General features: G+C 43.3%; 1 protein-coding gene across 1 annotated transcript in view; it reads left to right on the forward strand.

The window, feature by feature from the left end:
* The window catches only part of CELF4 (CUGBP Elav-like family member 4), a 710588-nt gene that overhangs the window by 602342 nt on the left and 92054 nt on the right, over positions 1–16192 (forward strand). The window contains exon 6 of the mRNA XM_054004192.1: positions 13324–13467. Coding sequence (XP_053860167.1) covers positions 13324–13467 — 144 coding nt within the window. The remainder of the gene's footprint in view (positions 1–13323; positions 13468–16192) is intronic.

Raw genomic sequence — 16192 nt, forward strand, 5'->3', positions numbered from 1 at the left:
TTTTGCCCCCTTTTCACCATCTCACCCACTGTGGAAACCTGGAATTTCTTTGGTTATGAATTCATTCCTGAAAGGGGTAGAACAGTACTGTTACTGCCTACATTTCCTGCACAAGGGTGAGAAGTGAAGAGTGTGATGTGCTTGACTTATCTTTAACAGTCTGAAAGTTTGTGACCTATTCTAAATATCTTCTAGGATTCCTGAAGAAAGGAGAGAGAGACATTTCCAGAGATTTGTGTATTCTTCACTTTTTCTGTGCTAGGATGGGCAATAACACCTTCTGGGCATGCCTGTCCCATTATAATGGATAACTCAATAATAGACCTAGACTGAATACCTGAGGTGGGACTCATCTAACCTAATCTGAGACATCCAGAAGTTAAGAAACTCATGTATGAACTTGTCATCTGAGTTTGTCATCTAAGTTTCTCTTATAATCAATAGAGGGAAACAGATACCTCTGGAGAAATTTTATTTTACAGAAATAGATTTTGAAACCTGTCAAACTAATAGGCAAGCCCAAATAGAGGTGTGCTTTTTAGCTAATTTTAGGCATCAATTTGCTAGGGTACTCCAGCTCCAAAACAGTGGTTCTTCATACAAAGTGCAACTTGGAATGAAAAAAGGACCAGAATTTAAAAAAGACCAGTGCTTAAAAACTAAAGATGAAGCCAGTGCAGCTTAAAGTGAATACTTCACATTCAGTGCAGGGAGACCTGAAATCTGTCCTGGATGTTTGTTGCCCAGATAAAGCAATTTGGGATTCAGAAACGAGGCATCCTGCAGCAGAGTCCCCTGACTCCTGTTCCATTAGATGTGCTGTGAACTTTCTTAACACACTAATTGTCAGCACTATATTCATTCCATATAATGACGTTTAATTAATGATGTTTAAGGCCATCAAGGCCTCCAGCTTCTTTAAGATGGCTTCTCCTACCACACCGGCCAAATACTCTCTTTGTTTTACTACAGAAGCCTGCAGCAGCTTGGTCAAAGCACTGCATTTCCTCTGCATCCAAGCAATAGCATTCCAAGTCTATCAATGGCTGGCTGAACACTTTCCATGAAAATTACTTTTCAGATGGAATCCTTGGGTTTGTGAAAAGGGAAAATGTGAGACTTGGATACAAGCACTGAACAGACGTCTGCCTTTCAGAGAAAGATTCAATTTAGTTGAACTTAGAGAAAACAGTAGTATTGCAATGCACAACTTTGTTAACTTGGGGACTTTCATTTAAATATTTTTCCATGCAGCTCTTATCAACACAAATGACACAACCAAATTCAAATCTCGGTCCAGGAACCACTGATGCCAAATTACGCAATTATTGCTCAGTGTTGTTAGTCTAGTTGTTGTACTTTACACTTTTTATTAAGCAAGAAAATATGAATGGCATAACACCTTGAATGAGGTTAATTTTGAGCGTCTGTCCACCATGCTCTTTGGAAGTCCACCCATAATACAAAGACTCCCAACCAAACATGGGTAACAGTCAGGTGAAAAAATTGTCTTCTTTCCTTAGACAATGTACTGTCCATGCCTTCACACTGTAAGAGATTTTTTTTCCCATTTTTTAAGCTAAAGGAATTTGTTACCTCTTTGACTTATCAGGTAAGAGAGAGTATGAGAGTATCAAAAACTGCCCCAAGAATCATAGAATCACAGAATGATTTGGGTAGGAAAGGACCCTGAAGATCATCTAGTTCCAATGCCCTGGCATGGGCAGGGATGCCAGGCACTAAACAAGTCTCTTTGTCCTGTGCAGTGGCCTCTTTCAAGCTAATGGCAAATGGGGCACTGGTTCTCATCTTCCTGGCTTTGGATGCTCATGCACCCCACCAAGGAAACCACCCCCAGCTCACACTAATGATTGCCTATGTTATTGCTGTGCATTCCTGTGGTGCAGCTATGACTTTGCAGAGCTCTGTGAGGCTGCCTTCAGACAGAGCCCCACTGTGGAAGCCGGCTGAACAGCTGTGCTCACCCCCTACTAACACAGCAGAGGGATATTTAGGTGAATTTGGGGTGGAGGGGAAAGCAGTGCAGCATCTGCAGAAGGAGCTCTGAGCAGGTGGAGAAAAGTAGGAAAATGGGCCTTTGTGGGCATGATGAAGCTGCAGCCTGGGTGCTGCGCTCACAAGTGGTGGGGAAGCAGATTTTGCAGGAGCAGGCTGCACCAAAACACTGAGTCGGCAAGAACTCCCTGGGAGGAGCAGCCTGGTGGCTCCGGTGAGTGGGGGGCCACAATGCCGTAGATCAGCCGAGGTATTTTTAACAATTATTTTGATATAAACAGCTCTGAACTTGAGGAGCTCCATGTAAATGGGAAGCAGTGGGGCTTGTAATTAGATTTGTGTACACTTTCATAAATTGCTGGAAAACATCAAAGCCGTGATAGAAGGCTGTGGTGCACTTTATTTCCTTCTTCTGTTCTTCTGTTAATTGAATGGTTGATGTGTGGATAGGAAGCGTTGGCTTCGCAGAGTACTATTTACAGACCCGCTGACAGCTGCACTGTGAAAATTAACAGGAACAGAGCAGCCTCTGTCACAGCTCTTCCCATGAGGGACTTGCTTCAAATTAGATCATTTCTTTCATAGGAGAAACTTTCCTCATCGCTCCTCCCTTCTTTGCAAGTACGTACTCACATCCAGCTGCACATTCCCCTTCTCCCCTCAGGCTCATGGCAGCCTTTAGTGCTCAGAAGGTTTTGTCATTTCCACAAAGTTGGGGTAGTTAGGCTGCTGTTTAAAAGCTGTAGTGCATTCCATTTCCAGCAAGACACATTCTTCGGGAAGTCATCCAAATCTGTGAGCTGGGTGCATGGAGCCACAGCTTCATATTTGCAGGTCTCTCATTAACTAGAACTTTTCATCCTCCCAGAAACTCTAGTAGACATCCTCTCAGACTAGTACTGTTGGAAATGTGGTTACTGTTGTTCCTAGAGAAAATTGCTGTGTGCTAAACACCATAAAAACCTCTGACAAGACAGTTCCTACACTCAGCAGTTTGCTAACTAAAGGCCAGGGTTAACCTGGCTGGATGAATTACTTCAAAGTGTCAAAGTATAAAACTTCAAGGTCATCTACACTTTTGTTACAGTTGATGGAGAGGGTCTAGGACCTGAGAGAGACTGTCTTGAGTAGCTGAGGGTTTAGAAAATGCCTGCAATTAGATTATCTGAATGTCTCCTTAGTAGACAAGTCACAAGAGAAAAGCAAAAGAAATAATAATACAATGTATTAGGACTGAACAAGTCTATTACATAATTAATCTATATGTTTATAATCTATATGTTCTTAGCCAAGTGGCAGTAGTTCTTAGTCCTGGTTCCAGTAGAGAATTAATGACCAGTGAACACTTAAGAATCTAAATCTTAATATTTATTGATATGTGAGAAATACAGAATTAAGAATATCAAAGTTTAAGCCTTCAGTTCATCCCCTCACTTACTGAAAATGTCTTCAAAACATCCCAGTAACTTAAACAGAACCACAGACAAACCCACAGTAGAAACAGATAACAATTAAATAGATCACAATTCAGAATATTAATTAACCAACAAATTTACTTTCATTGAGATTCCAGCATGGGCTCAAGTTCTCAATAAATAAAAGTCATATTGTGAGAGTCAGTAGCCCTCTTTCCAGTAATGAATGATTTTTTGAATATGCTACTTAAACATCATTTATAAAGGTGTGTGTTGTCCGTTAGGATGAAAAAAGCAGTGGGCATGTAATACCTACTTGTTAGTTTGCAGCCATTTCTACCACCAAAGTCCAGTGACTCTTGATAGCTCATCTTTGTTTTCCACTGGGCAATGGGCTCTGGATGGAGGGGGGAAAAAAACTCATAGACCCCATTCCACCACATCCATCAAGACTGCTGATTCTACAACCTTTGGGACAGCAGGTTCCCAGTGTTGCTATAATTTCCCTTAATTCTTCCTATAAAAAGTAAAAATGTAAGACTGTGTTCCCTGCCTTTCCCACAGTTTTATAAATTAACTAATTAATAATGTTTCTGGGTCCCAGAGCAGAGATCCAGGCAGCCTGGCTGCCTGGCACGGGGTGTGAATCATGCTGGCACTAAAGCTGGCCTTCTCTTCTCTGGCTACATCTCCAAAACCCCACAGTCATTGAGCAGGACACTGAAGGGACTTGTGGGACATGAGAGAGATCACTGGACATCTTCCCTGGACTTCTCTGCTCCCTCTGACCCACAGCATTCACCACCTTCAAATGGGATACAAGCGATAACTGCTTGTGAGCCACATTACCTCCTTCTGGAAGAAAATATTTGATTGGCACCCACCCATCCCTTCACAGGTCCAAGGGGAGCTGGGCATTAAATCAGCAGCCATGGAGGTGGCCATGGGGAAGCAGGAACAGGCTCATGCCATGCCTGAGAATGGCCCAGGTCCTGGTGATAACAGCAGCTCCTGCAATTCTTGCTCCACTCAACTCTTGTCTAATCTGTGTGAGATTAGCACTTGGGGGCTAGAATAATTCAGAAGCAATGACCTTCCTGGGATATCAGAGTCATTGACAAGCCTCCAGCCTGGGAGACATGAAATAGTCCCTGCCTGTCCAGGGAGTTTCTGGCCTACTGGAGGTAGCTCCACTGGGTATCACCACCTTCCTCTAATAAGGATTAAAGATATCAGCATTGTCTTTACCTCTTCCACTTGCTTTGGGGGCATTTCTTTCTTCTTCCTTTTCTCTTCCTGTATCTTTTGATCTAAGCCTCATTTATATCAATGGGAGCTTCCTACATAGTTAAGTAGGCTCTGGATCAGCATTAAATCACTCTGGATGCTACTCATTTTTTCCCTTTAATTCATTCCTTCCCAGTCTTGCTCAGGTGTGTGCTCAGTACTGATAACACACATTCTTGTGAGGGAAACAGAAAGATCTTAGTAAATGGTAGAATGCTAACCCATTACAAAACATAGCATTAGTGATGCAGTAGCTATTATCCACACGGGTTTTGCAAAGTTCAAAATTAATTTTTAGAGGACAAAGATGTCCTCAAAGAATCAAACAAAGAATCAAAACAATGACTATCAAATAAGACTCTCAGTTGAAGCTCGCACAAATTCATGAATGTGAAGCATCCTACCAAACACCAATGTCTTTGCCTCAGATGTCCACTGGCAAGTGAAATCACACAGAAGAGCATGCTTGGCTTCCCATTCCAAAGGTCTGTCTGGTTGGTGCTCACAGGAATAGTGGTTGTGAAGGTGCTATGTTTCAATCTTAGTGGAGTGGAATGCAGCAAGGGCAGATCCTTCAACATAAACCAGATTCTTATTTCACCAAAACCCAGGAGAGCTTCACTGAATTTACACCATTTCATCGCTTCAGTTGACCATCTGTTTCTCTGTATTAAAACATGGGTGACACCTCTCTGAAAGCAGAATATTTTCTCAATTAACTGTGGAATCATAGAAAAGTTTAGGTTAGAAGCAACCTTTAAAGCCCATCTGACCCAGCCCATGGCTGGACAGTGCTCAGAGATCTTCAGTTTAAACATGATGCAAAAATTCAAATCTTTTACTATCTCAGTTGAGCAACACAGTTTGCACCACCATAACCTGGAGTCTTGCAGCATGACAGGGATCTGTCATCAGGAGGCACAGTCATGTGCAGGCTGCTGGGAATGCAGTGTCATGGAAATGTTCTTTTTTGTCATATGAACAGCTGAAATTTATTTACCCAGCTTGCCAGCCCTTCCTCAAGGAAGGGCTGGCAAGATGGGTAAATAAATTTCATTTTTTTTCTCCCCAAGTCTTCATAGGCTGTCCATGTCCTCATCCTGAGGTGCCAAAGAAATGTGGAGTTCTTGTGAGCAGAGTCCTGGAGCATCAGAATCTCCATACCTGGCTGAGATTCTGCTTTGCTTGACAATAGTCAATTCACATTATGATCCTGGAATAATTCCACTTCTCTTATTTTCATCCTTGCTTGTTTAACTCAATGGAAAGATCATTCATATGTATCTATACTGCAGCTACCAAATATGTTTTTAATAGTAATAATAATTTATAAAAAATATTAAGCTGCTTTTTTTTATGTAAGGATATTTTATGGGGAAATATATTTTTAGTTAATATGGAACTAAACATACCTAATCTTTCAAACCATGTTGCTCTTATTGGAAAGGGGAAATATACAACATTTTGTTTTGGATTCTTAATTTTATGTTTTTCTTCAAATAGAGAAAAAAATATTTACCGCTTTAACAGTCCTAAATATCAAGAATTAATCTCTAGTCTGTCAGTCTAACAATACCTCCCACTTCATAATGCATGAAAGGAGGTGAATGATTTTGTGAGGACTTTTATCATTCATAGACTGAGCTGAAAAAATGTTTGAAAAAAAGTGCTTGAAGTTTAGGTTTTTCAGATATCTGGCTTTGATTCGAGAGACATACTAACACCCGGGTTATATATTGAGTTCTTCCTAATTAGAATTGGGTACAGTGACACCAGGACTCAATGATTCTGTTGCCCTGTGGAAAGCAATAACTTTAGCTCTCAGAGACACCTGGTAAGTAGTGTACGGGCAAATAAAACCTAAATCAAGCTTCCACTCCAAATAAATTAACAGCTTCGGAGACCTGTGAGGGGAAGTACCTGCAGCAACTCTCTCTGCTTAGACATTGCATGAAGAATCTTCTCTACTGAGGGAGCAGCATTATCAAAGGGTCCATCACTACAGTCCTGGATGAATGCCTCCTTTCCCCTCTCCATCTCTGTCACTCTCAAGAGTGTCTGAACTGGCTCTCAGGATTGTAAAGTGGAAATAGCTCCTAGTAACTGCTGTCCTACTCATCTTTCAGATGAGACATGAAATTGAAGCCCTGAGTGCAGAAAAATAACATATTTCACAAGATGGGAGGGATGTTAGTCCTGGTCTTTTGGTCACCTTCCAGCCTGGGTAATTACATTTCTGCCTAGCAGAAATTCCCAGTGCTCTACAGTTTAATTGGACAGTAGCTTCTTTTTAGCTTGCCTAAAATCCCAGGGTGGGGTCAAACCCTACTGTCTAATTCAGCAGCCCTCCCTCTTTTCAATAAAGCTGCATAGGCATTTCCAAAAAAATTCCAAATTCGTTTTCAAACTTAGAGGGCATCATGCCAAATGGCCTGAGATGACAGAGCCCAAAGCAAATAAATCCTCCTTTGGCTTTTGGGCCTTAACATCAAGGATCCTTGCATGGAAATATTACCCTGATTGTCTTGCTGAAGGTCAGCATCCTCCCAGCTCTGCTTTGTAGTCACAAAGGGAGTGCTAAGGCAAAATTTTCACCACAAGCAAACCCATTTCTGGTGGTGACACTTAGGAATACAGTCATTGCCCAAAAGACGAGCATCCAGCAGCACCTACTCATTTAAGCATCTTATGTTCATGGCTGACATTTTGGAAGGTATTTTATAGGATCTGCACATTCAGATCCCTTATACTCAAGAGATTTAGACGCTGTAACTTTATTATAACAAAATTTTTAAAAAATACTTTTGGCCTAGAACTTTTATCTGGCTCCATTTGAGCTAACAAAGGTATAAAGGTCCACCTACATGAGACACTCTTGTGTTAAAGTACTTAAATGTATGTTTGCCTCCAGCAGGAGTTTCACTAAGCTTAAAGTGAAACACAATTTAATGACTTTAGCAAATTAGGTCCAGATTCATCAGTTTTGAAGGAAAAAGGTGTCTAACCATCTGTAGAAATTAGTAACCTACTGAATCAGAGCAGATTTATAGGGCAGGCAGGAAAAGGAAATTCAGGCATATATTCTGCAAGGCCAGACCTTCACATAGCATTTCCTAAGAATATTGTTCTAGAGAGAAGCAATTGGACACCTGAGCTAGTAGACAGGGATGGAAAGAAGAACAGCCCCACTGTAATCCAAGCAGAAGCAGAAAGAGACCTGCTGAGTTACTTAGGTGCTCACAAGTCTATGGGATCAGATGGGATCCATCCTAAAGTGATCAGGGAGCTGGTGGAAGAGCTCACCAAGTGGCTCTCCATCATTTATCATTAGTCCTGGCCCACTGGGGAGATCCCAGATGGCTGGAGGTGCCAGTGTCACATGCATCCATCAGGCTGGAAGAAGGGTCTATAAAAACACAGACCTGTCAGCCTGACCTTGGTCCCCAGCAAGGCTATGGAACAGATCATCTTGAGTGCCATCACACAGCACCTACAAGATAGAGGGGTGAGACCCAGCCAGCAAGGGTTTAGGAGGGACAGGTCCTGCCTGACTAAGCTGATCTCCTTTGATGACCAGATGAAGGCTGTGGATGTGTCTGCCTGAACTTCAGCAAGGCCTTTGACACCATCTCCCACAGCATACTCCTGGAAAAGCTGGCAGCTCACGGCCTGCACAGGAGCACTCTTTTCTGGGTTAAGAACTTGTTGGAGGGCCAAGACCAGAGAGTGGTGGTGAACAGTGTTGCATCCAGCTGGTGGCCAGTCACCAGTGGTGTCCTCCAGGGATCAGTGTTGGGCCCAGTCCTGTTTCATTGATGATCTGGATGAGGGAGTAGAGTCCACCATCAGTAAATTTGCAGGTGACATGAAGTTGTGGAGGAGTGTGGAAGGGTAGGAGTGCTCTGCAGAGGGACCTCAACAGGCTGGATGGATGGGCTGACTCCAACAATGGATAGGTTCTGGGTCCTGTACTTTGGCCACAACACCCCCCTGCATTGCTACAGGCTGGGGACAGAGTGACTGGACAGCGGCCGGGCAGAAAGGGGTGCTGGTTGGCAGCTGACTGAACGTGAGCCAGCAGCGTGCCCTGGTAGCCAAGAAGGCCAAAGGCACCCGGCCTGTATCAGGAATGGTGTGGCCAGCAGAAACAAGGAAGTCATTCTTCGCCCATATTTGGCACTGGTGAGGCTCCACCATAAATACTGTGTCCAATTCTGGGCCCTCCAGCTTAGAAAGGATGTTGAGATGCTGGAGTGTGTCCAGAAAGGGGCAACAAAGCTGGTGAAGGGTAGCATAAGTCCATGAGGAATGCCTGAGGAATCTGGGGTTGTTTAACCTAGAGGAGGCTCAGGGGGAACCTCTTCATTGCTCTCTACAACTCCCTGAAAGGAGGCTGTAGCCAAGTGAGGGTCAGTTTCTTCTCCCAGGCAATAGGACAAGAGGATACAGTCTTAAGCTCACCTTAAGGTGAGGTTTAGGTTGAACATTAGGAGGAATTTCTTCACAGAAAGGTGATGGGGCATTGGAATGGAGTGCCCGGGGAGGTGGTAGAGTCACAGTTCCTGGAATGCTTAAGGGAAGACTGGATGTGGCACTCAGTGCCATGGTCTGGTTGACACAGTGGTGTCTGGTCACAGGTTGGACTCAATTATCTCAAAGGTCTTTTCCATCCTAGTTAATTCTGTGATTTTTCCCTGCTGTCAGGCAGTAATGTTTGGCCTCCTGAAATGCTTTTACTTAATCTATGCATACACTCCATTTAGAAGACAATATCTAATGGGAAAAAGTTCCAACAACCAGGCAATAGATTTGTTTTCCTTTGCCTTTAAATGAAATATCAATGGATGGATATTTTATTTTTAGCTGAATATGAAATTTCACAAGCGACCTGTCAAGCTCCTGTTTTCAAGAATGACTTTATTTCACACGTCAAGACAGCCTGGGAAATTAGTTTTTCTCACAGAGGACTCTGATTAGGGATTACAAAGTGAGTGTGGCGCAGAGTGATTTTTCCTCCATCTTTTCCCTTGCCCCACCAACCTAGAGAGTGCCTGACTCTGCTGACTAAGGGGAGCAATTCATTACTATGCGTGCGAGGGGGATGGGAAGAAAGATAGTAATATTAAGTAGACTTGCTGGCCCAAGAGAGAATAGGAGAAGCATAATAATACTTAGCCCCTATCATTCTTTTCATCAGTAGATATCAAAGCACTTGAAAAAGGAGGTTGATTTGAGGGGAAAAGAGATAAATTCCAATTGCAAGCAGCCTATTGCAGAGGCACCAGCAGGAAGGCTCACTTTCATGATAGTATCTTCTGACTGTGGGTCTGCAGGGTAGAGAAATGAACAGGCCCTTTCCTCTGAAAAATGCAGAAGTACATTTCAAACGTTATTGACTTACCCAGTGTAACTCTCATGGGATTTGGCAAAATAAGAAGTCCAGTCCAAGAACCAGAGAGAGCGAAGAGATTATGTATTACTAGTAAATGACAGAGCAGACAGGTCCTACTGCCTTTGCCAGCAGACAACAGCTGATTTACATCATAGTTTAACTCCTCACGGAAGCAATAAATAGTCCAGATGAAGGGCTGAGGCATTTTTACCCTATGGAAAACCTGGCCCATTCTGTGGCATTTCTATTGTTATCCAGTGGATTAGTAGAAATTACTGGAGTAGAAAGCAGCCTTGTTCTGCTGTATATGAACAGCAATATTTGGCTCCACTGTTGAAAGTCCTGCACTGGCTGATCTGATACAGTTTACTGCCTGATTTCCTTTGGGCCACATGAAAGAGCTTCACATGAGGAACCACACACTGAAAGCATCAATCCCAAGGTCAGTCTTCTTATTCAAGAGCAATGCAGCATCTTTACTGGCTACACATCTTTTAACCGCTTACATGCACATCCCATTGCAGAGAACTCTTAGAAAAACCTCTTCTTTTCCCTCTTCTTTCTTTGTACTGTGTGGTCTAGCTTGAATCTATTTGCCAATGGCCTTTCTGCCCTGTGTATATGATAGCAATGTTCAAAGAGGCCTGAAGTCCTGCTGTGACAGGCAACCCAGAAAAACATCTCTTGGGAGGCAAGATGAGATCCCATTGGGTCAAACAGCTGCTGTGCAGTCACTATGACTCACATCAGAAGGGAAGAACACTCCAGGGGCAAGCACTTCATGTGGAAGTTACCCATGTTTTCATGATGCCATCTACAATAATAGTTTGATTCTCAACAGTGTTGAGGCATCAGCAAATGCCTGAGGCAATTCTCTGGCCCTAAGACTTCCAGGGCAAATAGAGATTGAGAGAAAAGGAGAAGGAAGAAGACACCAACTTATTTACACTTCTCTGTAATGCTAACAGGAGCAGGTCACATCTTCAAAACCTCTTCTGCTGAGATGAATACACTCTCATCTTACTCAGTTTCAAAATCCTCCATCCTGCATTGTGCCTATCGTGATTCAGGCTCTGCTCTGCAAATCACAACAGCAGCTCTGAACAGCCCATTCTGCTGTGGACCAGCGCTTCCCTCCAATACAGCTGCAAATAGGTTTAAATCATTAGATGCAAGTTACCAAACAGTCTCTTGGATCAGGGTTAATTAAATGAGTGTTGAAATCTAATTAAGAACTGGTCCAGGTGATAATTAGCAGGAAATGTATGCATTAAAATATTCATTTGTCGATGAGCTGCAATTAAGAGTGTGATTTGGGGAAGGATCAATATCTGCATCATGTGATCTAAAGAAAAATTAAAAGTCACCCAGCCTTCAACAGAAATGCAGGGGAATTTGGGCTAAAGGGTTTTTTTTTTTCTCTCTTCTCCTCCACTTTCCCTACTGTTTTGGTTTTATAATAGCTGCTGAAGATTGCTCTCCATCTTTGAATGGAGCATTCATCTCTGCATCCCTTTGTTTTCCTGAAGCACTTCTTTCAAAACTTTGCTCTTCATCACATTGTGTGAGTGGGTTATAGATTTATTAAAGAGAGACTAACAGGTCAAAAAGAAATATTCTTTGCCAATGAAAATCACTTTCTCCCAGTACAGATTGCTAATCCAAGGGAACATCGCTCATTGTGTGGTGTTAGATTGTTGGGGTCTTTTTTTAGCAGGTTAATTCCTCAAGTCTTTATTCATAACTGAGGATCTGAAGAAGCTATTGAATATGTATAGCTTAGACTTATATATATGTATGTCTATAACTGTGGTTTACTACACTCTTCCCAATTTGTAGCAGAGCAATTCTGCTTTCACTGAGACTATTTTTTCTGGTTACAGGTACATAGGGGCGTGTGTAAGCCAGTTAATAATATTTTTCTTGTGCAATCCCAGAAAATTCCTCCTCTGCTAGGAAAACAAGGGTCCTGCAACAGTTCAGCTCCTCTGGCATGGAGCTGGTCTTCCTCTACTGCCACAGCCAGAAACTGAGCTGGTCATTTCCCCACTGACTATACTTCTACTAGAGAATACCAGATTGTTAAAACAGAAGCTATGGGAGAACAATTATTTCAACAGCTCTCTGTCAGTGTCCTGACAGCTCACCTGCCCATCTCCCCAGGCTGGGTGGCAGCCCAGCTCCCAGGGCAACTGTCCACTGCTGTCAGGGCTGCAGCCAGATTGTCCCTCCCTTACACCTCCTCCTTCCTTGGGGAGGCCGTCCTGTGGGGAAGCAACCAACCCATGAAATTAGGACTTCCTTGGAGAAAGACCAAAAAATACCATACTAGGTAGATCTATTTCTTCTCATCTCTGCCCCCTATCAGAAATTTAAGGATTGCAGCTATTGACCCTTCATCTGGTTTTGAAAAGGAGAGGGATTTCTTTCATTCCCAAAAGCACTACGTTTTTCACAGATTTCTGCAGGCAGCTCTGGTGATCATCCGTAGTTCTGCGCTGGTGTTGACTGCAGACATAATCCTAATATTGTAAATCTTTCCTGGAAATGTGTGGGCTCTTTCATGGTAGCCTCTATTTCCTACTGTTTGTGGAGTGGGAGCTCAGGTCCATCCAGTACTATTTTTACTCTAGCAGTGCTGAAGAGATGCTGTTTCATGATGACACATAGACCCTGCCCAGCATACTGACTCCTGTCTCCAATGCTGGGCAGAGATTTCTCACTGGTGTTGGGGGTTACAAGACACAGCATTGTGAAAGGGTGATCCACTTCAGGGGTGTGGAATGCAGAGACCTCACACATTCCAGCAAAACAAATCAGTCTACAAATCCTACCACATTCATGCAGCAAAGCCTCCTACTCCAGCACATTTTGCTGCACTGTGTCCAGATATTTGTCTTCTGATTCAACATTCTGGGCCTGAAGGCTGAAAGAATAAGGCAACGTTTGCAGAGAAAATGTAAATGACATCCTAGAAGCTTGAATTTTAGAGGAAGCTAGGAGCAAGGCTGCTGGCACTCACCCTCCAGGGTTCTTTACTTCCTAATGCTCTCACCCTCTTGCAAAAGTCAAAATTCAGAGCCTGATAGATTGTGCGGAAAACATCAGCACCTGGATCCCATTCTACTAAATCAGTGTTAGATGTATGGATTGATGAGCTGGTGTGCATCAGGCTCATTCCCTCTGTGTCTCCTTTTGTCTCCTGTGCTGCAGGGAGCCTCTTCAAGCCTGGTGGTGAAGTTTGCGGACACGGACAAGGAGCGTACGATGAGGCGCATGCAGCAAATGGCAGGACAAATGGGCATGTTCAACCCCATGGCCATCCAGTTTGGAGCTTATGGCGCCTATGCACAGGCAGTAAGTATAGACAGCAGCTCTCTGCATGCTCATGGGAGGGGGAGTTATCACTTGGAAATGCACAAAAACTCGTGGGAGTGGCCAAAAAACCTGAGCAGAAAAGGAAGTGGTGGCTTATCTTTTGGACTGGTTACGTGATGGGAGTAAAAATTAGCCATGCCATCCAGGGTAGACTCTGGGAATCTTCCAGGTGTCTCCAAGACAGTTCTAGCAGTAACTTTCGGTCATGTGTGGACCCATGCAAAGCACTTATTTTGGGTGCTAAGCCATTGTTGTCAAATGAAAGCACAGCTACACTTTGAGGATTTGGATAAAATAAGCCTCTTCAGTTTATGCCAGTTCTCTGTCTCACATCACCAGTACGCAGCTGCACCTTGCATCTCACCTCGCATTTGGAGTGACCACAGGAGAAAACAGCAGCTGATGAGAGAAATGCCTTTAGATTCATCAAGCATGATAGATAATGATAAAATACACACACAGACTTATATCCACACACAGTCCTGCTGCCCCAAACAGTATGATTGAAACATGCTGGGAAAAATTCCTGTTGTTCTAACTTCATGTTTCCTGTGGACGTACCAAACCTGAGAAGATGTGACTGTACAGGGGGCTGGGCTCTTGATGATGTTATGAAATGGATGCCTCTGAAATTACTTGTTTTCCTTAGCCTAAAATTAACAAGGATCCGCAAGAGATGACCAGGCTCAGGTAACTTGGACTCTCTGCCAGATATTTTGGAGGAGAGTGGAGGTGATGCCTACAGCAGGCAGACACAATACTTCCCAGCGACTTTAGCTGATTTCTCTGAAGCAGATTTTCAGCCAGTGACAGTGTATATAGGTGCTTCTTCTATTTGATGGCAAAATGTGGCCCCCTGCAAAATTTGTGCCCAGGAGGGAAATCCTGTTGAACACATTGTCCAGAGTAGCATCTTCCTTAATGGGAGACCCAAACCTTGCCTTAGGTATGTAGGACCACCTCAGGAATAACACTCTGGTGTGCCAATAATCCTTATACAGCAATGACCACAAGGTTTTGATATCTTCCCTGACTGTTTCTTTCTCATGTGTTGGCACCAAGTATTTCTCAACACATGACCATGTTCTGTTTTTAATTTGAAGGTCTTGACATTTCTGTTCTTCTCTGATAGCCCTGTGCCTTGCTGAACACTCAGTACAAACCAGCCTACCCCTTGTGTGAGCCATGCAGAGTTGTGAGGATGTGCTGTAGAGCTCCACTGAAGTTCCTCCTCTGCTTCCAGCTGCACCTCTTGGTGCACTTCTGGAGTTTTTATTCTCTCTTTTCTAGAAAAATTCTATTTTTTTTTTTACTTTCATTTTGCTATCTTCATTTTTATTCCTAGTCAAAGTCATTCTCTGTCTCTTCCTTTCTCCTCTGCTCTCTTCCTCACATTATAGAAGAGCTGCTTCCTCCTCAGTCTGGCTGTGTTTAACACTGCCTCTGGCCAGAGAAGGCTGCAGGAAGAGGGGAAGAGACAGTAAATCCCAAATGAGCCTAGGTCAGTGGCCAACAGACTGTCAAAGGGATGTAGCACCTTTGCCCCCATGTACCAGAAGAATTAACAGGAGGCAATCCATGGACAACTTTGGACAAACATTTTCTGAGGCTGTCAGGCAGAAGTAGCTTCAGTGTTGCCCTACAGACATTGGTCAGGCAGCTGGAGAGATGGTAAAGACACCACTGTCCTGATGTTCTGGTCCAAAAACTCTTCTTGCATTACTTTTAATCTAGAGTAACTCTTTAATTTCCAGAGAAGGTTTATACTGATATGAGAGGATGCGGTCTGCACCTTTACACCACAAAAGTTTCCTCTGTTTCTCACCATGCATATGCACCTGCATATGCATATGCAGGTGCATTATGAGGAGAGGTGAGGAATCAGGGTGGGAGGAAGAGGAAAAACACTTTCTGGTCTTCTCCCATCCACTTGAAACAAATGGATATTTTTTATGTTGATTTCTGTGAAATCAGAATTGGACCCATACTAATTTTTTTTTTTTTTTCTGATAAAAATGCTAATAAGGGGGAAAAAATAAGTTTTAGATCTTGACCCATTGGATATGACAAGCTAGTGACACCAATTACCCTGGGGACTTCAGAGCTGTCTAAATGATGGGATCACATTTCTGTGTGGCGCCTATAGACCCAGAGCGTGCTCAGATGCTGTCTCTCAATCAGCCTCCCTATCTGCTCCATCTCACAGTCTCACATGAAAGGGAAGGAAGGGAGCGCCGAGGCTCTGTGACGTTGCCTTGGTCCCGATTAATCCAGCTCAGACTGCTGGCTCTCAGATATCAGGGTGATTGGCACCTCACAAATGCCAGCAGGAGATGGACGAATCGATAGGGGAGAGGCAAAGGGAGACAGCAGCTTTATTCAGCCTGAAGTCAAAGAGCTAAGGCAAGTCAAGAGGAGGAAAACTGAAATATCAGGAGCACGACTGTCATGACTGGTGATGCCACTGCCACCAGCAACTCTTGTGACATTGGTTGAATTGTTTGAACCCCTGATCTTGTTTCCTCATGTACAAATAAACCTGATGATCAGATTTATTTATTTTCTCTTCTCCCTCAGGGACACAGCTCTCTCTTGTACTGTCTCTCCATGAGCTTTCTCAGAGTGGTATGACAGTAACATAAGTGTAAGAATTGCCTCAGTGCTTAATAGTAAGGCCAGCACAAGCATGAGACATCAGGCTCTC

This window comes from Vidua macroura, chromosome Z, assembly GCF_024509145.1.
Source record: "Vidua macroura isolate BioBank_ID:100142 chromosome Z, ASM2450914v1, whole genome shotgun sequence".
Taxonomy (NCBI): Eukaryota; Metazoa; Chordata; class Aves; order Passeriformes; family Viduidae; genus Vidua; species Vidua macroura.